Source organism: Penicillium longicatenatum (genome assembly GCF_028827895.1).
Source record: "Penicillium longicatenatum strain IBT 33135 chromosome Unknown contig_6_segment0_segment0, whole genome shotgun sequence".
Lineage (NCBI taxonomy): Eukaryota > Fungi > Ascomycota > Eurotiomycetes > Eurotiales > Aspergillaceae > Penicillium > Penicillium longicatenatum.
Genome location: NW_026643123.1, coordinates 2029779 through 2055698, shown reverse-complemented (window position 1 = coordinate 2055698; position 25920 = coordinate 2029779). Strand labels below are relative to the sequence as shown.

The 25920-nt window shown below is 49.3% G+C and overlaps 10 protein-coding genes across 10 annotated transcripts; 3 read left to right on the top strand and 7 right to left on the bottom strand.

Moving 5' to 3' along the window:
- Positions 1-538: 538 nt before the first annotated feature.
- Positions 539-2872, bottom strand: N7484_008958 (putative NADH-ubiquinone oxidoreductase 64 kDa subunit; the record flags this gene model as incomplete). The annotated part of the gene is made up of 5 exons (XM_057119345.1): positions 539-555; positions 627-1358; positions 1418-1568; positions 1626-1966; positions 2053-2872. The coding sequence occupies 5 exons, from the start codon at positions 2870-2872 to the stop codon at positions 539-541; spliced, it is 2061 nt and encodes a 686-aa protein (XP_056968900.1).
- A 608-nt stretch (positions 2873-3480) lies between these two features.
- On the bottom strand, positions 3481-9109 carry N7484_008957 (putative sister chromatid cohesion protein Mis4; the record flags this gene model as incomplete). Its single annotated transcript, XM_057119344.1, has 4 exons — positions 3481-8426; positions 8484-8620; positions 8679-8868; positions 8947-9109. The coding sequence occupies 4 exons, from the start codon at positions 9107-9109 to the stop codon at positions 3481-3483; spliced, it is 5436 nt and encodes a 1811-aa protein (XP_056968899.1).
- Positions 9110-9470: 361 nt separating this feature from the next.
- N7484_008956 (DNA-directed RNA polymerase I core subunit RPA12) lies at positions 9471-9960 on the top strand (the record flags this gene model as incomplete). Its single annotated transcript, XM_057119343.1, has 3 exons — positions 9471-9585; positions 9655-9886; positions 9942-9960. 3 exons carry the CDS (start codon positions 9471-9473, stop codon positions 9958-9960), a joined length of 366 nt encoding a protein of 121 aa, XP_056968898.1.
- Positions 9961-10085: 125 nt separating this feature from the next.
- On the bottom strand, positions 10086-11175 carry N7484_008955 (deoxyhypusine monooxygenase; the record flags this gene model as incomplete). The annotated part of the gene is made up of 2 exons (XM_057119342.1): positions 10086-10611; positions 10688-11175. The coding sequence occupies 2 exons, from the start codon at positions 11173-11175 to the stop codon at positions 10086-10088; spliced, it is 1014 nt and encodes a 337-aa protein (XP_056968897.1).
- Positions 11176-11977: 802 nt separating this feature from the next.
- N7484_008954 (uncharacterized protein) lies at positions 11978-12284 on the bottom strand (the record flags this gene model as incomplete). Its single annotated transcript, XM_057119341.1, has 2 exons — positions 11978-12222; positions 12275-12284. The coding sequence occupies 2 exons, from the start codon at positions 12282-12284 to the stop codon at positions 11978-11980; spliced, it is 255 nt and encodes an 84-aa protein (XP_056968896.1).
- Positions 12285-13059: 775 nt separating this feature from the next.
- On the bottom strand, positions 13060-13847 carry N7484_008953 (ETC complex I subunit; the record flags this gene model as incomplete). Its single annotated transcript, XM_057119340.1, has 3 exons — positions 13060-13369; positions 13434-13544; positions 13612-13847. 3 exons carry the CDS (start codon positions 13845-13847, stop codon positions 13060-13062), a joined length of 657 nt encoding a protein of 218 aa, XP_056968895.1.
- A 93-nt stretch (positions 13848-13940) lies between these two features.
- N7484_008952 (F1F0 ATP synthase subunit f) lies at positions 13941-14776 on the top strand (the record flags this gene model as incomplete). Its single annotated transcript, XM_057119339.1, has 7 exons — positions 13941-13943; positions 14014-14045; positions 14124-14181; positions 14250-14264; positions 14414-14561; positions 14615-14680; positions 14751-14776. 7 exons carry the CDS (start codon positions 13941-13943, stop codon positions 14774-14776), a joined length of 348 nt encoding a protein of 115 aa, XP_056968894.1.
- A 909-nt stretch (positions 14777-15685) lies between these two features.
- On the top strand, positions 15686-19914 carry N7484_008951 (uncharacterized protein; the record flags this gene model as incomplete). Its single annotated transcript, XM_057119338.1, has 4 exons — positions 15686-16244; positions 16297-16467; positions 16525-19005; positions 19079-19914. 4 exons carry the CDS (start codon positions 15686-15688, stop codon positions 19912-19914), a joined length of 4047 nt encoding a protein of 1348 aa, XP_056968893.1.
- Positions 19915-20792: 878 nt separating this feature from the next.
- Positions 20793-22900, bottom strand: N7484_008950 (NuA4 histone acetyltransferase complex catalytic subunit ESA1; the record flags this gene model as incomplete). The annotated part of the gene is made up of 7 exons (XM_057119337.1): positions 20793-20901; positions 21008-21162; positions 21240-22402; positions 22480-22514; positions 22567-22631; positions 22696-22771; positions 22818-22900. 7 exons carry the CDS (start codon positions 22898-22900, stop codon positions 20793-20795), a joined length of 1686 nt encoding a protein of 561 aa, XP_056968892.1.
- A 503-nt stretch (positions 22901-23403) lies between these two features.
- On the bottom strand, positions 23404-23819 carry N7484_008949 (uncharacterized protein; the record flags this gene model as incomplete). The annotated part of the gene is made up of 2 exons (XM_057119336.1): positions 23404-23610; positions 23685-23819. 2 exons carry the CDS (start codon positions 23817-23819, stop codon positions 23404-23406), a joined length of 342 nt encoding a protein of 113 aa, XP_056968891.1.
- Between the last annotated feature and the right edge of the window lie 2101 nt (positions 23820-25920).

Genomic DNA, 25920 nt, shown 5'->3' with positions numbered 1-25920 from the left:
TGTTTAGGGAACAGGCCTTTGTTTCAACAATTCAATACAATACAAGCTCTATGCATCTGCATGTTATTTTGAATACTTTCCACTTCTGGACTAGGAAATAGTATTCCGTAAGCAAACTCTATACATGCTTGAAATGTATGTTATTTATCTCCATGGATCCCCTTAGGTCATCCAAATCAGCTCGGGCCTCGCAGACACATACACTTAATGCCAAGTGGACTCCTTCAGGGTATTTCAAGAGCAAGACTAAACCAAAGACGAAGAAAAATATCGAAACATAAAAGGGAGCAAATGAAATTATACAACTCCTACACATCCCCATTAAACATGGAGCCACCACCCACCGACTTTGAAATGGAATGCAAGACCTTAAACAATAGCAGAACGCTCAATCACTTATCTAAGCTGTCGAAAAACCTAGAACATGAATACTCTATGGTCACATTTGGATATGTTAAAAGTATTAGGGCAGATCTTGATCCAGATCAAGGTCAGGGTATGTATGTAGATTTCGAGTCATGAGAATTCCGAGAGCTTCTTAAAAGCTCATGAGATCTAAAGCAAAAAGAGAAAAACGGTCAGTTATCCGAAAAGGTCAAAGATGTGTTTTTGAGACAGGAAAATACCTCTTCCAAAGAGCGCACGCTTAGCCCAGTCCATGGCCAGCATACAACGGGTACGGAAACTGACACTCTGAGCGAAGTAAATACTCCGCCACAGATACATAGTAACGACACCACCACTGAAGCTCAGTCCACCAAAGTCGAAGATGGCAGCGTTACTGATGTACGCAAGACTGCCCAGGTGCTTGTACTTGAAAGCACGGTAGACGGCCTCGTCAAGGTCACCATAATCAATCTCGTTAGCCTTCAGACCGGGAAGGGCCGAGGCGATCTTTGTCAACTTGCGGCCCAGGTAGGCACCCTGCTGGTTAGCGCGCTGGGCAGTGGCAGGGAGGGAAGTGAGTTTCGTGTCGATTTGGTGAAGAAGCTCGGAGAGCTCGCCATAGTCGAGGGTTCCTGAGTGGTCCTCGTCGTATTGCTCGAAAAGTTTATCCAGACGGCGGAGATGGCTTGAGGCTTGCGGGAAGCGCTTCTTCACTCTGTTCGCGACATCACGCCACTCGTGGAAGGTTAGGTGAACCTTCTCTGGGTCAAGACCTTTCTCCCAGGCGATGGTGCGGAGGAAGCGGATGATGTTCTCGGCAACGTTGTTTTGGACAGTAGAGCAATCGCCGATGGCGTAGACGTCTCCCAAGGGTGTACCAATTACACGGAGATGGGAATCAGTCTCGATGGCGTGTTTGTTATTTTGGCCGTCAAGTTTAGCACACAGAGTTTCGCATATTTTTGCGCGAGCTTTAATAGATATGTTAGTAGTGTGCTTTGGTAAAGGTTGTGATACTGGTGGAACTTACCGACTCCGGTAGACCACAAACAAAATGCGGTAGGGATTTCCTTTATAATCTCTTTGCCATCTTCCATCTGACTGAAAAGGACTCGGTCATTCTTGACCTCCTTGACACGGGCACCAGTCAGCACCTCAACACCGTCACGATCGAAGCGACCCTATATATTATCAGTATTGTTTTCATACACCTCATCTACAGTGTTGATGGAAGTTACCTCGGCATATTTCGAGAGTGCTTCATCGTAAGTGTTCAGAATATGACTGCGGCTCTGGATGATATGCACAGAGATTTCATTCCGAACAATTTTGGGGAATGAATGCAGCAGATCCTCATTGAGCAGATCAAATAATTCGGCAGCAAACTCAACTCCAGTCGGGCCTCCACCACATACCACAAAGGACAGAAGACGCCTGCGTTCTTCATCGGAAGTGGTGGGCAGACAGGCTAATTCCATATTGTCCAGGACCTGGTTCTTGATCCGGCGAGCATCGTCAATCGTTTTCAAAAAGTTGCAATTCTCCAGACCCTTGACACCATGGGGGTTTGTGATGCAGCCTGTGAAGAAGAATTGTAAGCCTCAAGAGAATTGTGGTAGCTACATCGCATACTGCTCGAGAACAACACTAGGAAATCGAACGTACCAACACCAACGACGAGCTTATCGTATGGGAGATAGAAGCTCCTCGAATTTCCATCCTGGTCGACCTGTGAGACCTCTACCAACTTCTCTGAGAAATCGACATCTGTAGCCTCGGCCTTCAAGAAATGACCGTGAACACGATCAACAATACGGCGAACCGGTTCCACGAGCGAGCGGAGACCCAGAGTGCCCACCGTAGCAGAGGGCAACATGGGGGTAAACAGGAAGTAGTTCGTGGGGGAAACAACTGTGACATGGTAGTCGCCAGGGTTCAGGTTCTTCAGCAACGCAATGCTACCCCAGCCAGTGCCCAAAATCACCAAGCGAGGCTTGTCCTTCTGCTCGAGCATTGACTCAGAGTCATAATCTCCAACGAGGAAGTCCGCAATAGGCAAATTCTTCGGGCCTCCATGGCGGGGGTTCAACGCTAACTCCGATACAGGGATATCCACCGCACTGGGGCATTCACGGTATGTACTAGCATCGTAGATAAAGAACCCGATGACCCATATTGTCGCGCCAGCAAAAACAATACCGCAATATGAAAATGTCTTGCCAATAACTTTCAAAATGCGAGATTGTTTGGAGGGCGCAGCTTTTCCAGCTACGTTATCGGACTTGAATCGAATTGCGATTGACGCTTGCAAGGCTGAACCGAAAGCATGTCGTGGCAACGGGCGGCGAGGCACGGTATTCAATGAACGTGTGAGAGGGAGCCTGGGAGCTAAAAGTCCCCTGGTGCTGTTCAATCGAGCCGATAAGAGCCCAATTGACCGCAGCGCGGGACCGTCCGCACGACTCCGGAGCAACGCCGCGCTCATGATGGGGAAAGCTCAAGCAGTGCAGATCAAATGTAGCCAAGAGAAGCCAAATTGTTCATCGCCCGCTCCTGGAGCAGGCAAAACAGACTAAGCTGCAAAAAGACTGAGAAATGCAAGAACGAAAGAAAACCCCCAAAGATAGTTAATGGAAGTAGAAAGGTTTGGTAACAAGTCATCCGGCTACCCAGTTTAGCTTGCGCTCCGACGTCATTCCACGGTCACGTGGAGCCGGCATTCGGCACGCGCAACCAAAATTGGCTTCACTCGGTGTATATTTATGGCACAAAACAGGACTGAAAATGGTCAAGGCTACATATGTAAGATATGATTTCTATTATTTACTCATGAAACAGGGGTAATAGCTAAGCGTCAAGAGAAAACCATCCGCCCCCAGGTAAGCGCCGCGCTCGCATGCAGAAATATGGCCTGTATCATAACCTCCCTAGTCTTGATCGAAGGATGAAAAGAAAAGAAAAAAAAAACATCCGTTCTCCGTGAACATACGGTGCCACGAGTTAAGAATCAACGCCGCCCTCGCCTGATATGCAAATGAAAAATAGTCGTCTAAATAGTGAGGGATTCGTACCGATTCTTTGTTCGTTGATCCACTAGTCCCAATCGTCGGGATCAGTACTGGATCGTTTCTTCCCAACAGAGCCTATGCGGCTCTTTGGGCGCTTGCTGATGCTCGTGCTTGAGACAGAGCTTTTTCGTTTCATAGGACGAGGCCCAGAAGCGACACCGTCCATGTCGTCAAACTCCCCCATGGCATCGAGATCTCCTTCGGCGTCATCATCTCGGTCCACCTTGAATTCCTCGTCTATGGCGAGTAAAGTAGAGAACTCTCGGCATTTTCTTAGCATGGCATCCTCGCTATCTAGTGAGGTCATGTTTCTGGCAATGGCCTCCCAGAACTTGTCACCAGTCACACCGTGCACCTTTGAAGCGGTCTTGTTAAGCTCCTTGGTCACGGGTTTTCCGTCTTTACCATGGGAATGAACTCCATAGAGGCGGCGTAAGAAAGTCCGTGCTTCCCACAGCATGGAAAGTGACGCAGCAGCTGTAGCAAGCGATCGCAACGCAGAAGGATTGACGGGCCGCGGTATGGCGGAGAGCATTGACACGGGAGGGGCCATCCCCATCATGCCGTCTGGCGTCTCGATCATAGGAGGACCAATAGGGCTGGGGAAAATGTCTGTTTCGATGGCATGGGCAACAACAGTGCCGGTCGACGAGACTATACGTTCTAGGACCAGAATTGTGGGTACCAGTTCAGCTAACTGGCCATAATCAAAGTGAGCAAGATTTTGAGCGATGAATCTTGTCAGTAGGAGATGTTCTGGTGGATCTCCATTGGAGTTCAGTTTCTTTAATTCAAAGTTGACCTTGCCGCAAAGGTTGGAGAGGAACTTCTTCTGGTAACGGCTATTGCTGATCTTAACGATTTCAAAAAGCGGAGCAAGCTTTGAGACGTAAGGCCGAGCATATGCACCTGTGGAATCACCGACAACATCTCGTTGGTAGTAAAAGGCCTCTTGCACGGCGCGCATGTACTCTCGCTCGAACATTGATTCATACTGCGAATGGAGCATCTTGTGGGTGTCGAATGCGATCTTAGCAATGGTGGGTATAGTCGACGTCTCAAGAGAAACAAGAACACCAGCGCATTCCTTAGGGTGTACCAAGCCTTGTCGGTTGATGCTTGCAATGAGTTCAATGGCAGTGAGGGAATAAGTGTCCTGTCTTGACTGTGCAATCTTCAGCATATTCTTGAGAAAATGCTGGGCGATCAGGGCAGCAGCACCATCATTATCGTTAGCCTTGAGCGATCCTCCAAGTCGAGTAGAGTCCTCTTGAGAGCCAATATCTGAGGCCGGCATGACCGACTTTTCGGACTTTCCTTCGTGAATGGCGAAAAAGTCTGCAAATGACCGAAGTACAATATTCTGCAAGCTCGGGCTATCTTCCTTGAATACCTGAGCAAAAGTCTTGCGCGTAGGTTCACGGCCGAACTGTGCTGGCCAAGATTGGCAAATGGAACCAAGGCTCTCAAGAGCCATGACTCTTAGCTCCAAGGGTTGATTATGATAGGTGAAGGGAAGAATAGAGTCAACCATCAAACCAGCCACGGCTCCACCGTTCCACGTAGGGAATGAGTTCTTGAAATGATTGACATATCTTTCTAAATCACAATGGCGTCCAACGCAGCCAGCAATTCGAATATAGCTCTTCGCACGAGCCAGGATAGCAGCATTGGCAGCCGAACCCACATCGACGCTCTTGTATTGCTGCAATGGCTTGAGCACAGACACGGTCAACTTGACGAGCCTGTCAGTGTTCTGCAGAACACTATTGATAGTCCAAAGACACGCCATGACCTCGTTTAGCTCTGAGCGAGCCAACTTGGCCACGCTCTTAAAGAGGTCATTTTGCACCTCTTTCAAGAGAGTATTGTGGGATGTGGACATGTAAGGCAAGACACAGCGATAAATGACCACAACTGACCGGAAGATGAAAAGATCATCCGCGGTTGCAAGGTGGCCAATATAGGGGTGCAAAGCTTCCAGTTGATCTGAGCTGAACAACTTTGCGTTAGACTTGGCAAACACGGTAATCGTTTGCAAAAGCGCCTGTTGTGAGTCTTTGCCAAGCGCATCTGCATCCTCAACGAGGCGTTGGAACATGATGGAAACCATGGTTTTGCACACCTTGAAATTCATATCTGCCGACTTGGATTTGTCTGAAAGAACGGCTTTGAGACAAGTGCTCAATGAATCAAGGGCAGTCTCGCTACGCTGGACGAGACTAACAACAAGCCCAACTTGCTCTCCGAGTGCCATCTTGAGTTTCGGGGCATCAGATGTCGAGTTAATAAACTCGTGGAATGGAACCAGCCAGATTTCCTCGAATGTCTGCCGAGCTAAGGTTGCCACGCTTTCCTCCAAGTCACCAGTACGTTGAAGAAAGCTATCAAGAATGGCTAATTTCAGATCCTGTCGAGAGGTTTTGTGGTAAAGTTCTTTCAGCAGCCCAATGCACCGTTTACGAACACCAGCTGTCTGATCAGTTGCGCACGCAAGAATACAGCGACAGCCTTCTTCTTCGAGCTTTGATTTGAGCCCAATGCATTTGGCAATAAGAGATAACGCAGAATCTCGAACCATAGGTGAAGCATCAGTAGTGCAACGCAGAATCACTCGCATAACCGAAGCATCTCTGTCGAGAAGGTTGGGGTCTTTCTCGAGCATGTAGATGACACTCTTCAGACTCCGACTGCGGACTTTGGCCTGCTCACTAGCAATGGAGTTCAACAAAACTTTGAGAATGGTGTCAAAAGCCTTGCCGAAACTCGAGTTTAGAACGGTTAGAATGTAAGCGAAGCGCCCGTGGGCATTGGAAATGGTGTCAAATTGCCTGTGAGTCTCCAGCCACCGTGGGTCAGAGAACGATCTTGAGAGAAGAATCACTAGTTCATCCGTCAAGTCTTCGTGCGCCAACTCCTCTTTGTCTTCAGGGTTATAATAGAGTGTGCAGACTGTCTTTGCCCATTGAGCAAGATAGTAACCTCGTGCGCTGGTCAATTGCCAATTGTCGGAGTTTCGGTCTTGCGACAGATATTCCAAGGCCATCCTGTATGGGCCTCGAGATGTGATTAAATCCTGTGGATGCAACGCTCGGGAAGAGGACTCCTCGAATTGCTGCTTGAGGAAGTCGGTAAGATCGCTATCTTCAGAGTCCTCCAAGGCAGGGAGCATGTGTTGTGCAGTGGCAATCAAATCGGAGATTGCGGACCCCATCCACCCCAGAAGCTCAAGGGCCATGCTCTTTGCTGTTGCTGGACTCTTGTCAAGATCTGCAATACCAACCATGTGCGATGCCATGATTCGAAGGAGCAGCTCAGCAGCGGGCCAATCGGTAGATCCAAGGACGTTAATCAAGTCTTCAGTGAACAAATCGAGAATGTTTCGGAATGGCTGGTCGCCGCTCTTGGTGGAGGTCATTGCTCGCTGGACTATGAACTTTACAATGTACTGCGCACTGCGCACTGCATTGTCATATAGTCGGTTGACCTTGGTCGCTAGACGTTCCAAAGATTCGTCCAATTCGTCCTCATCCTGATCGTCGTTATGTTTCAGTTTTTGTATATCGTCGCCATCACCCATCAATTCATCATCGTCGCCGCCTTGAAATCGACGTTTGGCTTTGGATCGTGAAGGAGTTTCTAGGGCAGTTGTCTGAACGAGCTGGAGCACCAGTGCAGTGAGAAGCTGGATATTCTTGCCGTCTGCAAGTTTGAATTGTCTGGCACTCTGACGTGTGGAAGGAAGCTTCTCCAATGAGATCAATATTTCATCCAGAATGAAGGGTCGCTGGTCCGGGTATTTGGAGAAGATTTTTGCAAGCACGTCCATTACGGCACGTCTGGCTGGCTCGTATTTTTGGAACCCAACCGCAGAGTCCTTGTCGTTGTGCGCATTCTCAACAAAAATTAGCTTGGTCGCAAAGAACTCAGCCGCAGTGATTGTCCCTTCAGAGACATCGATGCGTGATAAGAAATCCGCGAAAAGAGTCAGAGCCTTCTTGCCTTGGTGTATCAAGCTTGCAATGATACGCTTCTGGCTCGAGAAAATTGAGAACAATTCACTGTCTTTGCCGCCAGGGCGAGACTCCACAGCAGGAATAATGCAATGATCAAAGACTTGGTTCAGAACAGTCGGGATAGCCTCAATAAGATCTTCTGGGCAGAGATCCCGCTCCGTCCGACGCCCCGACATTGTCTGCAAGAGAGTTCCAATCGCAAGCAAAGCATTTAGAATATCCTCAATCTTTGCCATCCACTGATGTACCTCTGCTTCATTGGTTGAGTCGTTGAGTCTCAAGTCTGGCGCTTGAGAAGCAATGATGGGTTTTTCACAAAGCTTTTGTATCCGAGTGAGGTAATCCGATGGAATGTCTTGCAATCGATCAAATCCAACCACTTTTCGGATGGCCTTTTGCAGGCGGTTATGGGCGTCATTGGACAATAGTGCACCATGTACATCTAATGATCTTGCGTTCACGAAAATCGGATTGGGTCTGTCGGCAGATGGAACGATTGCTTGTTCAGGTTCGATCTCGTCTTCTGCTTCAAATGTTTCATTGAGAAGATCCTGCAGCTTCAACAGAGCATCATCGGCCTCCGCTTTTTGGTCTCTGAGGCGAATCGCACTCATTGATTCCTCAGGGTCTCTAGCAACCTGCGGCCTTGGCCGGTTCACTTCCTGACCCTGCTTGGAAAATGTGGATTTGGAAGGCGATGGTTTGACTGGTATTACCACGGACAATTGGCTGGATGAGCGTTGAATCGGTTGAGGAGGTTGTGTAGGTGGAGTAAGTTGGTTTAAGGTGGAAATTGACTTGTTCGCTACGAATGCCTGCTGGTTCCATGCGGCAGCGGTGCTCTTCATGGCCTCCTTCTGCTCTGGCTTGACTTTTTCTGTGACCTTTGGTCTGACCTTTGACGTCTCTTTGGGAGTAATTGTAGGGGCAGTCGTTGGAGACGATACTTCAGGGTCTGCTATTTTATTAGCGAACTGTGCAGAAAGTATCCCCGTGCTGAGCTTTCTCTCACATCGAAAGGCTATATCTGTAGAGTCGAGCATCATTTTGGCAAAGGAACCAAGTTGATTGCGACCAAAGGGAGGGTCATCGGGGGTAGCCGATTGCGAGGGTTGACGGCGACTGAGGGCAGACGGGACCTTGAATTTGCTGGATAGTTTCCCTTAGTCAAAGAAAAGGTGAGCGAAAGGTGAAGGGTCACTCTTACAATTCAGTCAGTTGGTCCCCATCTAGCAATTGCTGAAGGTATTCACGAGATGTTTCCAGGCGACTGGACTCATCCTGTCCGGACTGAATCTCCGCATCCAGCTCACTCAGTGTATTGCGGCCCGCTTGAAGGACATGGTTGATCGAGGTAGTGGTTGATGGTCGGCCAACATCAGGACGTACAATGCAATCTAAAAGTCGCATTGCTTAATTAGATCTTGAATCTCTGGGCCAATTGTTCTGGGGGTTGGGCTCTAAGGTTGACAGACCAATACCAAAAACAGGCGCGCTAGACATAGAAGAGTACTGCAGCGCCTCATCCACCGAGAGCGGTCGGGATCGGTTCGACAGTGACATATTCGGTGTATGGGCCTGCTGCGACTGAGGATGGCCGTTAATGATGACCTGCACGGCGGGCCCATTCTGTTCCATGATGGACGATTATCGGAAACCCGAAAAAGAAAGGCGCTAGTCACGGGAGGAAAGGCCTGCTCGGGGCAGAGTCATGGCAGGTGGAAAGCACATCTACAGCATGCTTTGCAGGCTTCCAAGGGTGTTGTTCGGACACAGAAAGGACGGAGAGAAGCTCCCGATGATCATGCATTCGTTCATCATTTCATCCAGCATCTTGTACTGCCTTCCGCGACCGCCTGCGCGGGTATCGCGGTGGTCCGTGCATTTAGAAAAAAAAGTCCATACCGCACGGCATCTTGATCAGACCTAGGCTCTGCAAAACTGAAGTTGAAAGGTTTTCACAGCTGCCCCTTGAGCCAATCTCGCTATATCATCCATTATGTCTGTCATTGGATCCTTGATTTTCTGCACGGATTGTGGCAATCTGCTGCGCGAGTCTACCGGCGATGCCAATGCGATTCTGCACTGCACTGTCTGCGGAACTCGGAACAACGGTAAGTGGTTCGATTGGGCTCTCCGGAAAACAGTTTTGCTCTAAACTCGTATCTCTAATTTGCTCATAGACACAATCCCGCAAACCATCGTCTCGGAATCCAAACCTTCGGCATTCCCCTCAGCCCTAAGAGCTAAGCGCTCTGCCGTTCAAGAGCTTTCTGCTGATGATCGAAAGACCGAGGCCATTGTTGAAAAACAATGTGCGAAGTGTGGAAGGAAAGAGATGTTCTTCACCACCGTTCAACTGCGTAGTGCTGATGAGGGAAGTACCGTGTTCTATCGGTGTGTGTGTGGTCACAAGTATGTCAACTCTATCTCCATCGCAAGATCACTACTAGGTACTAACCCTTTGCAGGGAGACCGAGAACAACTAAGCAAGGACAAGAGAGGCTGTACAAACGTGAAAAGAGTCTATGTTTTGGCTGTATAACAGAGCGCGATAAGAGTATCAAAATAACGACGTGACGACTTTTTTTTATTCCATCCTTCCCAAGTTCCCTCATGCCGCAGGAACTGCAGTGGCATTTCCATCGGGCACCAGCGCATATTCAACCTGGCCACTCTTCTCAAATTCTGCCATGTCAAGCGCCACAATCACACTATCCCGCACCACTTGCTCGGGGTCATTCAGGAACTTCTTCAGGGTGTCCTCCACACCCTCCTCGTCACCAAGGCTTCCAAGCGCCTCGGCAGCCTCGTGTCGTACCATACCAACCTCTTGCAGGTCGCCGAGACATTCTGTAAGGCAAGGAATGGAGGCGGGGTGGCAGAGCTGTCCGAAAACGAAGGCGACTTCATGGCGGAAAAGAGCAGAGGGGTCCTTGAGACCCTTGGCCAGCGCGTTCACGGCGCCGACTGCTGTAGGGAGATCTGGGGGAGAAGCAAGGTCACGAAGGCCAAACATAGCCCGGTATCTTTGGAAGAGAGGAAGCTTTGTATCCAGCAATGTCTTCTCCAAGTCGGGGATCGAGGGCTCGTTGGTTTGCAGAGGCATGGGGGGAGCAGGGTCGATAGAGGTGAAGTCACTGCAAAATGGACAAAATTAGCAAACCTTGAAAGATTATCCCGAATAGACCGTAATCTGAGCCATGGCAATCATACCTGGCCTTGAGTTTCTCCGCCTTCTTCTCCTCGGAGTTCTCCCACAGAATGCGGTCGACTGCGATATCACAGGTCTCGCGGATGATTTCCAATTCATTCTCATCGTCTCGCAGCTTCTTCAGAAGGTCCAAGCTTTCGGGGTATCCCAAGGCACCAAGGGCCTCAGCGGCCTCGTGGCGACACATCGCATCTTCCTCAACATCCTTCACAACGTGCTGCAGGTACGAGACAGAGTCGCGGTTCTGAGTTTGGCCCAAGCAGTATGCAAGCTCGTGTTTAAGGAGGGCAGAGCGAGACGCGAAAGCGGCGGCAATCGCTTGGATAGCGGGGAGGGTCTTTTCGGTAGCAGGCTGCAGGCAGGCCAGGTGCTTAAGAGAGAAAAGCGCACGGAAGCGCCGAGCGAGGGGTTCGGATTCGGAGACGAGGACCTTGCGGAGGGTTAAAACAGTCTCGTCGATGTTCTCGATGTCCGTTGCAGAAGGTGCCATTGTGAATGGTGGTGCTTCAATAGATATTTTAAAAATCTGTGGGTGAAAATGTTGGAGGGACAATCTTTGAGATCTTATCATGATTAATTTTTAGGGTGGGGTGGCGGGGCTGCGACGATTCGGGTCTGATTGATCCGCGCAAATTCTACTTACTATGTCTTTTTCATATTCTACTCAAGTCGGCCCTGCGTAGTTAATTTGTATTTGTGAGGGGGCATTGGAATCAATTGTTAGGTACTTTGGTAGGCATCACCATATGTACGATCCAATGAAGAAAAATCTGAGTTCCCGTGCCTGCTAGTCTTCGAACGCATGTCTGTACTGCCAAGACCGGGAATATACATCCCAGGGCTATCTTCTCCGGTAACATGGGGAACCTCACGTTTAGAGTGAACATTCATTATGGCTAGTCAGGTACTCTGCAAAACAGCCAAATAGTATCCCAATGAGGAAGCTTTTACTCGGGAGCTGCAAAATTAGGAATGTCTTTCTATGGATTCTTATCGGCCTATCCCAAGGTTCTCAATAAGCCTGTCTTTTTCTCCCAGTATACAAATAGGTACGCGACCCTAGTGCTAATGATGCCCTACGTCAAACGTGAAGAAATTCCCCATGTAGAGCATTTTCAATATAAGCTGCGCCTGGTGTAACAATCGAACAGGTCAAAGTGGCTCGTTTCTTGTGCTTGAAACATGGGCTTCCTTCCTAAATAGATTATATGTCCTGCAACCAGGGCTGTCACAATAACAGTCCAAACCCGCCACGCATTCGTTCCACCTTAAATCCCGAGGCCTAAAATAATCTACATCAGATGATCGTATGTTTCGCCCTGAGCTTCCAGCTCTCCTTCCTTCTGCATGTAATCCTTGAACTTGGCATTATCCTTCTTCATGCGGTCCTTCATCTTGTCCATTTCACCCTCTTTTTGACCATTAGAAGGATCCTTGGCTTCATGCTCATGTTCTTGTTCGTGCTTGTCCTCGTTCTTGTGGCGATGAAGGATCCTGTCGAAGAAGCTCTCGTGTTCATGGATAGGGCCAGTTTGCTCTGTGGATTATCAGTCTAACGGCATATATGCGCAATGTCTGCATGTACTCACTGTCAGCCATGATGTCTGTTAAGTTCACAATGAATTCGATAAAATTAAATCATTGATTTGATCAATTATTTTTGAATACAGCTGTCCATCGACGAAGAGAAGAGGTGGGGACGAACTTAAATATATAGGTTGGACGATAGTAATGGAACGATGCCGTCATCGACCAAACATCCCCACATACAATGGTTATTCTTCGTGACAACTTTCTTATTATAGGTCATAATATTAGTGAGCGCATCATTGACTGAATTCCAGCGCCTCGGGTGAGAAAAACGTGGGATAGAGCGGAGGATCCTGCTAGACTCGGAAATCAAAACCATGTGGCCGTTTGAGATTTCGCGGTTGAATACTGTACTTTCCCATCAACCAAGAATTTAACAGGAATAGAAGATACTAAGAAATCTGAATTGAACTTAGAATGTTTCATTGACGCATCGGATTGTGTCGGATATTCAATGGCCAACAGAGCACAAGGAATCTCAATTGCTGTCCTCCCCGTTAGTCTCCATTTATGAGATATCTATGAATACAAAAAGGGCTGCCGGGCCATTATCCAGTTGTCAATAATTGATGTAGATTTTGAAAAAAGGTGTGACATGAAGGCTGCCCAAGGGCGTGGGCCTCTCAAAATAGCCACCAGAAAATCTTGCGACATTCAGGGGAAAACAGTCCTGTTGCAGCAATTGCGGGCCGCTTAGCAGAATTTGAAGACACAGTTCCGTGGTATGAAAAATTGATTGAAAGGAAAACCTGCATTTATATGTACATAATACCAAAGACAGCACTCATTTGGTCTTGATGTGCTTGAGCTTCCTGGGCTCGAAAACGAAGTTGTTCGCATAAGCCTTGGGAGTGACGCGGCGCTCATTGGGCTCCTGGACGAAGTACTCGTAGCCTTGCTTCTGGGCAAAGGCGATCGCATCCTCCTTCGACTTGAACTTGATGTTGGTTCCTTGCATGCTATCCGCAGATGACTGCCATCCCATCAGAGGGTTCTCCCAACGGTGACCCTTCTGCAGGATGTCCCAGTCCATGCGCCAGTGGTGTGAGTGCCAGGCACCGGATTGAGTAGCCGGCTTTGCGGGGCGGAAGATTCTGTGAAGGAATGGCGTTAGCAGAGTTGTTCGGGTACTGTGGTTTTGAAGAGTTGGCATAGTACCTGACAGTCCGTGCCTGAAGATCGGTCGGGGCGCCAGAGAGAACAGCGGCGGGCAGAGTGTCACCAGGTTCACTGCCATCCATGACACGCTTGGGAACCGGGGAGAATAGTCTATATTGTGGAGAAAAGATTAGCGAGAGAGCATTCACGAAAGAGACCGATTCTAGGGATGGCGCACGAGGTTGCGTGGTCAATTGTGGCCTCATAATCAGGCTGGTGACGAGTCATAGCCTCGGAAGGGTTCTCCTTGTTGATCAAAGAGCTACCGCTGTGAGTCGTGGTGGGAGCCTCTGAGGCATTGGTCTTGACGGCAGGAGTTCCTTGGCCGACATTGGAGGCGAAGCGGACATTGGCAGGAACAAGCAGACGGGTGCTTCGAAGGCCAGCAGCCCCTCCAATTCTGAAGAGCGACATGGTGAATGTGGGAGAGTGGGGAGTGGAGAGAGAGTCGACACAACGATTGTGAGGTTAATCGCAGACCGAGTGCAGGTCACGGCGCCACCCAAAATGGTTTAGCGCGCTTGGCTTCATCCGACCACCCGCTTCCCGGCCAAAGGTTCTCTTCCTCCTGCATCATCAGTCGTTCCTTGTTCACTTGCGCTGCGAACTACCGTGAGTCCCCTTTTTGGGCCTTTTCGAACCCACCGACACCATTACTGTTCAATGCGACCAATCTCTGACCACATTCAGTCCAGACAAGATGAGCTACATCGCCCGCCGTGGTCTTTCGACCCTGATCCCTCCCAAGGTATGCACACTTGAATTGATAGCTTATAGCCACTAGATTTATCCTTATGATACTAACTACTTTAATAGATCGCCTCCCCCAACGTGAGTAACCCGAACTCTTCTGTTCTTGAGAGCCAGCGTACCTGGCACCCCTCCCGCCCCCGACCCTTCCCGAAGGCTTTTCTCGTGCGAAATAGCAACAAATTACAACATCATTTCTATACGGAATCAACGCTAATAAATTTGTCAAGGCTATCGGTGCCGCTCAGGATGCCGCCCGCATGGAGCGCGTGGTGAACTTCTACGCCGGTTTGCCCCGTGGTCCTGCTCCCCAGGTCAAGGCCACTGGTCTCCTCGGTCGTTACCAGGCTCGTTTCTTCAACAAGAACTCTGGTGCTCGTAAGTATTTGCAATATGGTGATGGTCAGAACAAAGATTACTGACATGAATAGCCCTCGCTCACGCCATTGCCGGTATCCTGATTATGGGCTACAGCATGGAGTACTACTTCCACCTCCGTATGTGACCTTGGAAAGCCCTAACCTGAACCGCATTTGATAATTGCAGTTGTGCTGATTACCTCCGCAGGCCACCACAAGAATCACCCCCACTAAACTTGTTTTCTTTTGAATAAATGGGAGGAGGATTGATGTATATACATCCTCTGAGCCCCCAGAGCAAGGACGTGTGTAGGAGTTAGAGACTCTATTGAATCTCATTTTGTTTCATTATCATTTGTCAGATCGTATTGAATAGCTTTGTCGTAGCTATCAAAAAACCCATCCCACTGAGTATGGTTGCTATGATTCGAAGTAGATTGTGGCCTGTCGGGATGTCTCGATGCTTCCGTATTTCCTAATTGCTCTGCCGCCCTCTCGACCGCTCAGAATACTACTCTTAACTTTAGGAATTTAAACAAGCCAAGCCTTCTCAAAGAAGTATTCTTTCTTAGCTTGTTTTCACCTGTTTGATGATCAAAAGGTGGGCGCTGGAAAATGACTGAGGCCCTCTCACAACAGTCCCGGGACTGCGCTAACCGAAAACAGCCAACTCTCAGCTTCAAACCCGAGACCCATCTTCAACGAGCCTGAATACCTTCGTATTCATCATCCACCCTTGGACACATCTCCCTCTCCTCGATTTCCTCCCTCCCTATCCTCGGTAAATTACCTTCCTGGGTTGTGGACTCCTTTACCACTTGCGCCATCTCGATCAGCGACGCAACACAACCCACCCCCGTCACCGAATCTCCAACTACCCCCGGGAGGTGGCCCGCACAACTCCCTCTTCTGGTTGTGGAATCCCCGATCATCCAGGGTGCAACCAGCCAAGCGAGCAGTTCAACCGTGGCGATTCTTGAAACCTGACAATAGGTATGACCTGTCTCTTTCCCGTTACTATGCAAGCTTGATCCGCGGCTGCCTCTCGCGTCGCATGATCCCATCCCACTATAATCTTTGTTTAAAAGTACCCAGCTCTGACATATGTTGCATTCTGTAACTTTCGCAGACTCGAGCATTGTTATGGCAGAGCAGAACAGCCGCGATGTGGTAGATCAGACCCTGTCGGGCGGCGAGCCTTCGCCTTCCGACGTTCCTGCGAGCACAACCGACAAGACTTCTGCTGGAGAGGACGCGGGGGAGACCAAAAATATCGCACCCACTTCAGAAACTCAAATAATATCTGAACAACAATCCAACGACGTGACGAGAGATACGCCTGAATCTCAAGGCAAACGGACTGGAGGTGACAAGGATACCGGGAGCTCTTCGATGGTGGGTACCGTTGACGGAATAGAAGAGGATAATCAGCTGAACTGGTTGCAGGATGCTTCAAAGCAGGGTGCTGGGCTAGTTGCGTCCAGAGCTCTCGAGCTGAATGGACTAGCTTCGGCATCAGATGGCGGAGACGATACGGCTTCTCAAGGTGGTTCGGAGTCGGATACTAGTCGGACAGATGGTAGACATCACACGCAAACAGGATCGGTGAAGAAGCCTTCGACATTCAAGCCAATGTCTTTCACGAAATTCACTGTGCCAAAAGCGCCGGGGGTCCCTGCCCCTCCCAAAGCGCCTGAAAAAGGTATTTTTATAATGGCTCTCTGCTATGGCCTGTTATTAACAAAGAGTTTTAGTTCCCTCTGCCTCTACTACTCCTCTTGGGACACCACAACCCAGTTCACGCCCGCGCTTGGTTGCGAAGACTACCAGCGGAATGCGCGATTCCACCTCCAAGACCGGTGCAGGTGGTGCGAAGTCAGGCGGGTCGGGCCCAGACCCCAATCAAGTCTGGAACAAAAATCGACGTATGTTCATATTGACGGAACAGATGAGCACGTAAATACTGACTATCGTCAATATAGCTGTTCAGCCGCCACCACAAAAGCACTTGACGGATGAAGAATTGAAACAACAATATGGTATCCACATGACATCCAGAATCCAAGAGGATGCTGGTGGGACTGAATCGAAATGGGCGGATATCGACGATGATGAAGATGACTGGGCGCCCGAGACAATTGAATGGACGGATGGAACCAAAGTCACACTCACTCATACTGACCATCCACCGCCGCCAGAGGAAAGCGTCCCAGTGCCAAAGGAGGCGCCACCTCCAGAGCAGATAGCGGTGCAAGAGACCCCTAGAATAGCTGCGCCGAAGCCAACTACCTCCGTGGGACCAAATCCAACTGTACTCCGGCTTGGAGCTAGCGCTGAGCGGCAGGCCAAGGCCGCAAGTATTTCATCTAGAGGAACAAATGACCGCATGCCTTCGGGCTCGACGAGTCCAGCACCTCTGCCGGCTAAGTCTCCCTGGGCAGCGCTGCCTCCTGTGGAGAGGGTTTCTCCAGTGAACCCGCCTTTGCAACCGCCTCCAGTATCGCAGCCCCGCGGCGGCCACGCTAATTACCCCCACCGAGAAGATGGTCATCATGGCGGATTTCCTCCCCAAGAGATTGCGGCCGATGATTTCAATCGCACTTGGCGGGAGACAACTTCGGGGGCGCCTCGAGAGCTCTATAACTCTCGATCTGGTCGCTACGAGCCTGTGGCAGATAATAGAAAACCTTCGTGGCGGCAGGATCAGGGCCCTCGGCCTCCTGCTGTGCTGCAGCGGCCTAGCCATGGCGAACACGCCGGACCTGCGGAACCGTCAGCGGCATTCCAAACACACCGATCAAGTCACCAGGATGGTATGGGCTGGAACCGTCGTCGCACTTCGTCGAATGTGAGTGGCGGAAGTGGAAGCTTTGGTCGTCGTTTGTCCTTTAGCCGAGATGCGCCTCCCCCACGATACAATGATGCTCGGAGAGGCTCTCATGCAAATGGTATGGCCGATCCAGCGCTAATGGGTCGTGAGCCGGGGCAAGTCCGTGAATCTTCACCAAATCGTCATGCTGGAGCAGGATTGCCTGCACCACCATCATTGAGTATGGCTAGTGAATCCTCGGCAGTGGAGAACCAGCCAGCTCCAATTGTAGCACCGGAAGTGCCGCAGGAAGACCCGCTTGTTCTGCAAGAGCGCATTATGAAGGAAAAACGATTGGAGGCTAGACAGCGCCGTCTAGAACAGGAGGAGCAAGAAAAGCAAGCTAGAGAAGAAAGAATTCGTCAGAAGCTTGCAGCATTGGGACCTCCCCCAGATAAGAAACGCAAGGATAGCATCGAGAGTCGCAAGCCTCAGGCGCCGGTGTCAAACACATCTCCTGCTGCAGTGGTATCTTCACCTCCCAAGCCCCCTGTGCCGGAGCCTACGGGTGAACCTAAGCAGTATGGGATGATGAAAGTTCACCATCCGGATTCAGTGAAGAAACTTGTCGCAGCTAATGAAAGGGAACGTGCTGCTGAAAAACAAACCGACAAAACTTCACCTCACTTGCGTCGTGCTGTTTCCCCCCACCACGATTCTTCACATCCCCCAACTGCCCCTTCCTCCATCCATCACCCACCTACTGAACCTCGCCCTCAAGATCCCAAAGTCGATGACCAAGATGGCCAGCGGCGAGGAAATTTGAACGTTTCGAATTCCTACGCTCCTTGGTCGACTGGCCCCAACCTTCCTTCGACCTCTCCCTCAGTGAATAACTTATGGAAGCCTTTGAGCAGTGATCGTACCCTAGGAAACGGTATCTTTGACCCAAGCCTTGGTGGCTTCCCCTCCCGAGAACTCCCCCTACGCGGCCAGCTGAATCTCGATCAACCCACCATGCCTTCTGCTTCATCCTTCCCCCCTCAGGAAGCAGCCACGATTCCTTCTTTGCCATCACCTGAGACTAGACATGTCTCTTACGACCCGCTGAGTCCCATTGGCCGCCCTGGTCCGATCGGTCCACCTAGCTCTCAAACCCCTCAGTGGCAGGCTGACCGCGTCAACGCCTGGCAAAACTTTGGTCTCATTGCCAAGGAACGTGAGGGCGAAGCCGGTGACAAATTTCGCCAGCAATTCAAAGAGACTCAAAAGAGGCGACAGGAAATTCAGCATGCCAATCGTGATCAGCCTGCTAAGCCACCCTCGACAATCAACCATTTATGGAGGAAAGTCGTGCTTAGTGATGATGGAGTTAGACGCACGACCGCAGCTCCTGCGACGGATGACCCTAAGGCTTCTACTCAACCCCCAATTGAGCCTGCTCTTGAACCTGTTATTGAGCCTGTGAGGCGCAATGTCGATGTTCAACATAACAACCAAACTTTGAAGCCTGCTACGTCATCTTCGAATCCCTTGAACAGCCTCGAGACCCCTGCAGATGGCCTCTCGTTCGCAGATAGCCACGCGCGTTCCCATACAAATGTGCCTGCCCGCAGCTCAAGATTCTTCCCTCATGTGTCCGAGCAGCCCAAGCGTATAACAGTGGAGCAACTTGAGGCGCAGCGAAGCCCCTCCCCTCCCCCCCCCAGAGGAATATTCTCATCCAGTGTACTCTAACGGACCCGGCCGACCACTGGTTCATTTCCCTCCTGCCAAGCCTGTTGTCAAGCTGCCACCCAAGGCCGTGGTTGCTGTGCCTGCACCTCCACGGACGTTTGCCTCTATGGCTGCGGCACCCCCGCAGGCCAGCCCTACTCCTGTACCTAGTTCGGCTGCAATTTCCTGGCAAGAGAAGTTCAACGGTCTATTTGGAAAGAAGACTTCCCCGGAGAAGAAGAGCGTCTTGGCTGTCGCTTCTGCTACGAAAGAGCCTCTTGATGTTCAGCTGCCAGCCGCAGCAGTGTCTGTTTCTTTCCCCAACCAAGTTGAGGTTGAAGTCAGTGTGCAGACTGGTGATGGAGACCTTGCTGCGCGCCAGGTGGCAGAGGCAGAAGCAATTTTTGAGGATCGTGAGCCAGGCTCGCAGCCCGGTGTTCGAGTCCCCAACATGGCTCCGCCCGCCGCATGGCATGCCTCGGGCCCTCCTCCACTCTCTCGAACACGTTTTAAGCAGCTGAAGCCGATGCAGGTGCAGAGCATTGATTCTTACTGGTTTGGAACTGGTGAAAGAGATAATCACGGGAATACTCGTGTGGCTGTACGAGTCCCTGGTCAAGAGACCTGCCAGACAGTGCTCATGCCTAGAAAACCTGGTCAAAACCGTCACCGCAACTCGTCTAATCCGAAAAACGCTCGCAAGGGCCCCAAGCCGCGCGATGCATCCGGGGGATCTACCTGGAACAAGAAGTCCTCTTCGTCCCAGCAGAGCAATGCTCCAACGTCTTCCCCTCGTCATCAATCGCGAAACGCATCATGGGGGCCCCGAAATCAGATTGGCTCTTAGTAAGATGTCATTCTTATTGTCTTTCGGGGTTTATTCAGCGGAGAGGAGTTGAAGGCGCTTCTCACCATTTCGACTTGTATGACTGTGCGCATCACGCCTGGTTTCACTACTCAATGTCCTTCTCAACGTTCTCCCATAGCTTCAACTACACATACCAAGCATGGTTTGTGGTTATTCCCCATGTGATTGATATTTTCGTTTGCCATGGAAAATGTCGAGTACAGTGTGGGAATACAGCTCATCCCTTCCATATTCTACCCACTTCGACCTCCCCCCTTCTACAATATCCCGCTTTCTTCATGTGTGTACTTTTGTGTTTCCCAATTTTATTTGCATGCCTCGGAATCTGGCTGTGAACTGGAGTGTGATTGATACCGAGGATCCGAGGGCGCCGGTGTTCTTTACCTTTCTCGGTGATGGAAACAGGTATCCATCTCCATAGGCAAACCCCATTATGGGACTTGGATTTTTAGCAATTATAGTTGCTGAGAGGAATGTCTTTCAACTCGGGGTGCTGATGGTGGAACTTCTCTCGTGTATTTTATCTGCCTCCAATGTCTCCCAACATGTTACGTCGACTGTCACCCACGCACTTGTTTTCCCATTCTACCGGATTACCCATGGGCCGGGTTACGTTCTGTATCATGCAGCCATAGCAATGGACTATCTTAAAGTCAATTTTTACTTCCATTTCCTTTTATAGAAGAACGAGCATGAAAGATTTGATGAATTTGACTCGAATATGAAGAAAGTAATTCACAACGCCCTTGTTCTTTGTGATCCGTATTGAATGTCGCATGAAAAGCATCAATTATAGGATACAGCTTTGCAGCCGCGCCGTGAATTGACGAAAATTAGATAGTAACGTATTTTGAAATTTAAAGGTACACTTGCCAGACCCGAGAGAAGTCCAGCTCGTCATAGGAAAGAGACAATCCCAGCCAAAACACCACATTGAAATCGCCCAAAACACCATTAAACCATCCCCTGGTCATGCATCATAGCCATTACTACCACCTGGTCCCAAGGCAATCAATACCCGAAATCAAGGCAGAAGCAACGCAAACGCCGAATTGACGTTTGTACTTCTTACCAATTCCAGGTCCGACTGGAGGCAGTGAACACCGGAGGCTTCCACTGGAGGCGAGCAGGGTCGATCCTCCGAGCGCCTTTGACCTTTTCTTTTTCCAGGCGCTTGTTGTGTTCACTAACGGCGTAGTCTGTGAGAACAATGACCCAGTTTCCTTTCTAGACGGACGTTAGCACACAAAACGAACAAGATTGTCGAGATGAAATATTGAAGGGAATGACGGTGATAAACGTACATGATATCGAAGCATATTGAAAACAACCAAAGTCTCGTGTACATCCTTCTCAGTCATAGCGGTAAGAACGGCAAGCTCATTCTCACTCATAGCTTCGCGGCCTGGCTCTATCAGGAGTTCAACAAGAGTCTCGCGCCAGTATTGACGATAACCAAGAAGACCCAAATCACTGAGTGGCTTTTCGGGAGAACCGAGCTTGTTTTCACGCTTGCTAAGCTCGTAGCTGAAGGAAATCAACAGCCGACCGAAACCACGACGCTGATACTGCGGGAGCGTCAGGATACAAGCCAAATTGTAGCCTTCGGCAGAGTCTTTTTCCTTGGAGAAGTAGCCGACGAGATGGCATCCTGTTTCGTCACGAGTGCACATGCAGTAGAACATGAAGGGGTCCACATCGTAGTAAAGAGTTTTGTGATCGAGGAAAAGCTTGCTAAGAAGACATAAGTTGCGACACCAGGTGCGTTGACGACGACCGTCGACCTCGAAGAAAGAGATGTTGTCGTCGCGATAAATCTCGTTACCGGGTGGGTGGACGAGGGTACACTTGGCACGATGGCGCTCGAAAGCACGTTGATTGTCGAAGTAGCTGAGACAGAATTCATCAATGTAGACAAGGTCTACATCAGAAAAGGCGTCTGGGTACGGCGAGAAGTACCAGGGCTCAATGTCATACTTGCCCATTTGGAGACGGGTCAGGTTGCGCACTCGATGAATCTCAGTCGGGTTCTGTGTCATACTACCGCTGGTGCGGAGTCGCTCGATTTCTTCTCCTCGAGAGATTACCTCTCCAGAGGCTGTCTTGACCTCATCCTCCTTGAGCTCCTGGGCATCTGTCATATCCACGTCTTCTGAGTCACCTTTAGGTGTCTCTGCGACAGAAGCCGCTTCCGATGGGAAGAGGGATGCGTCGCCAGGTGTCTGGACCTCGATATTCTCTTTGCCACCAGCCTTTGATGGCCGATGACTTTTGTCAACGTTTACATTCTTGCCACCTAATGCATCTGGCGTCCCTGAGACCTCACGGCTATCAGCACGAGGGCGCTTTTGGACATTTTTGCTGGGTGCCGCCTTGTTTGCAGCGCCGGTCTTTTTCTTATCCGATTTCTCTGGCTGGGGCCACTCGACCTCCTGGGACAGATCAATGCGAGAAGCGTGAATCCATTCTTTGCATATTGCATCAGCATTTCATATTCTGATTGACAACCGAGAGCACTTGTTCCGAGCTCTAGGATCGACATACCGTCAAGACGCTTGTTGAAGTCAACATAATGCACACTGTCATTCTGATCAGCTTTGTCAACTCAAAGATATTTATAGTTTCACATACTAGAATGATGGGCCATCCTTGCGCTGCCTAATAGACAGAATTTCCGCTTTCCGAAGTTCACCATCCTATAGTCGCGGTCAAAACCATATCACGTGACAGATCACCAGATTCTGCGCTGTCGCGACTCACCTTCTGCACCATCGCCTTCACACCGATCCTGTCCCACTGATCAGTAAATGCGACCGGGAAAACTTGAAACCGCGGCCTGGAAAACAATTTCATGCTTCTCTTTAGCGGTGAAAAGGACTTACCTGACAGTGTTAAGGGTTGCGAACCCCTTCTCGACGGGGTCGGGCGTCCCCGTCGCCTCACCGTGGGAGTCCCGGACGCCCATCTTGTCAACTGTGTGCCGATGTGGGCTCAGTCTAGATGATGGATTTGATGAATTTGATGCGATACGCGATGGATTGAGGTTGAAGGTCGTGGCGAGGAAGGCGGATCGATAATAGGGATTAAGTAAGCGGGAGCCGCATCTGGTCATGGGGAATTATGGAACAGCCAGAGGTTAGAAAGATGCCTGAACCAGAATCAGAATACTTACGCAGAGGCCCCTGGAAATCAGGATTGCACGTTTTTCGAGGTTAATATAATATCCTTTCTACACAGGTGCACCGTGTTCCAAGCAATCTAGTTTGGAAAACCTAGGTTGCAATGTCAACTCCAACATTGTCTCATACATTATACCACAGTGCATCTTACTATGCAAATGAAACAGTGGTTTCTTTGGGGCCTTTAAGGTCTTCTTTGATTCGACTCAGAACCACGCGATTGACTCAGCGCAACTCCCTTCAGAGGTATCCTTCGGAACTTCTGCTGTAGATAGAAACCATCTCCCCTCTAGAAGTCATCTCCATCCTCTTTTTCACTGTCCTCCTCGACCTCGTTGTCCTCCTCGAGAGGTTCCTCATCGGTGGTAGGTGCCTGAACGGGTGCTGTCTTACCGGGGAGTGCCTGCATTGTCATGTACGTACGCAACCGATAGAAGCGCTGCTGGGCTGAGTTGCGGGATATGCCATAGGCGGCTCCAACGGCGTCAAAGTCAATCTGAAAACTTGGACATCAGAGATTGAATGACATTGATGGAATTGAGCAAGGATTTGGGAACATGGGGGGCTCACTTCACCTGAATGGTGTGATAGGCACATCCAAAGAAGAATCAACTTGTCATCCTTGACAGAAGCAGGGGCCTTGACACTCGTCTTCTTTGGGGGAAGACCCTTGGCAGAGGCGGTCTTGGAGCGGTGGCGGGCCATCGGGAAAGTATCGCTGGATTGAGGTTGGCTGCAAAGTGAGAGCTCGATGGTGACTGTTTCCACGTAGCAGGGTGTTGCTACGTACACAGGAGAAAAGTGAAAGAACCACTTGATTGACTGGGGACTTCGTAGAAATGAGATCCTAATACAGCCAGCTTCCAGCTATGAGTTTATGCTTTGGCATGTTAGAAGAGACTTATGACAAGAAAGGAGAAAAGAGACTGATGGGGTAGTTATACTCGTGTGCGGGAAGAATCAGTAGTGCAGGTATCAAGTAAAGTAAAACAATCCTTTAAACCAGGGACCAAGGAACATCAAAAGCAGAAAAGCTTTTCTAGCCATGTCTCGCGGGTCTCTGGCCCAAAAGTCATTGTGAATCCATTCCATTCGATAAGTTCATGCGCTGAAACGTATACTAGGTGTTGGCCAGGTTCTGGGCAATTGATAATGAAACACGCCGCAGTCTTGGTCAAACATTAAAATTCAGAGCAGCTTCGCTATTGAGTACAGACTCAGGTAACTACTTACTCACATAAGGCTGCCCTGGGATGTAAGTGTGACTAGAGAGTGACACTGAGTCGGCACCTTCTCTTACCGATGTACCGGATTTCCTTTGACGATTCTTAGCTTCCCTTTCCGGATTATGGCTCGCCCTCTTGCCGCTTTTACTTGTTAAGTAGATCAAGCATGGCCTCTGGCTTAGTGATCGATTTAGTGAGTCTTACATAACGGAACCGGTAAGCGAGCTGCGCAGCTGAAATACCATAGTAAAGCGATATATTACAAAGTCATATCTCTTCAACCACGAACTCAATCCATTTGGTTCCTTGTACGTAGCTCCCCATAGAGCCCTTCAGCATTCCGTATCAGTCCCAAGAAAATCTATAAACTATCCATCACGATCTCGAATATCACGTTAATTAAAGCCCGAAATATATACATCTCTAGTAATAACCACTAGGTAAGATATGAGAACTTCCTAAATCCTCTCAAGTAGCTTGATATCATATGATCAGCATGAAGTCACAAAGAAACGTTTTCACAAATATGCGTTGCCGAGGTATCAGGTTGTATCTTTTCGCTTTTACTATGGTGTTCTGGCTGCGCAGCTCGCTTGCTGGTTACGTTGACTAAGTTAACGTTAATCAACTAATTAATCCATAAGATGACGGGTATTTTGCACATTGAGTCCGATTAGGCTATGGTAATACAAACGTTTGGAACCTTAGAAGCAGATGTGAAAATGATTATCACACGTCATATCCAACCACCAGATCTCCCCTAGAGAAAGCACCTAATACACCATCGCACCCACAGCCATACCGACCACACTCAAGAAAGTCAGGGGTTGGAGGACGACCAACACAGCCGTAGATGTTGCTCAGAATCGGAGGTATACGTACGCCTTTCAATGCCAAGCAGTATAGTGCTCATTAACCTCGATTCAGTCCATCGTTATTCTTGTGCGTACGTGCACCTTGAAAAAGGATATCAAGATGGACATGCAAGAAATATGGCGTGAGAGGGGTCGCCCATCCAGAATAGTTCGAGATTACATGGACATGATAGAGCTCTAATAAATTATTCATATGTATGGAGGTCTTTATGGAACTTGTCTAGTTGACATATAGATGCTCGCCTTCGAAATCTTTGCGTGTCTGAATCAGATTGGAAGAGCCAAAGATTCAAAGTTGGATTTCCCCTAAATGTGGCGCTACTTGATATTAGTATATCAAAATACATTAAATATGGTATATGAAGATCCGAGAGAATAGATAGAAGATGCATTAGATTATGGGTGTCTTATTGTTGAGGCATGAAATTGGGTATTGGCGCATAACTCGAGTTCAAGATCCGGTTGATGAATGAAATTCCGGGCAAGCTCGAGAATTCGTTTTTACAGCCTATCATAATGTATTCACAGCCTTTTCTTTTTCATGAAATCCGGACATGGTGTAGTTGGCTATCGCATCTGACTGTAATAGATTTATAGTTTATCAGAAAGTCCGCGGTTCGATTCCGCGTGTCCGGATAACTTTTTTAGTCTTTTCTTTTTGCACTTCATTCACATCTTCACGCGTCTTCCGCACAGATGGCCCTT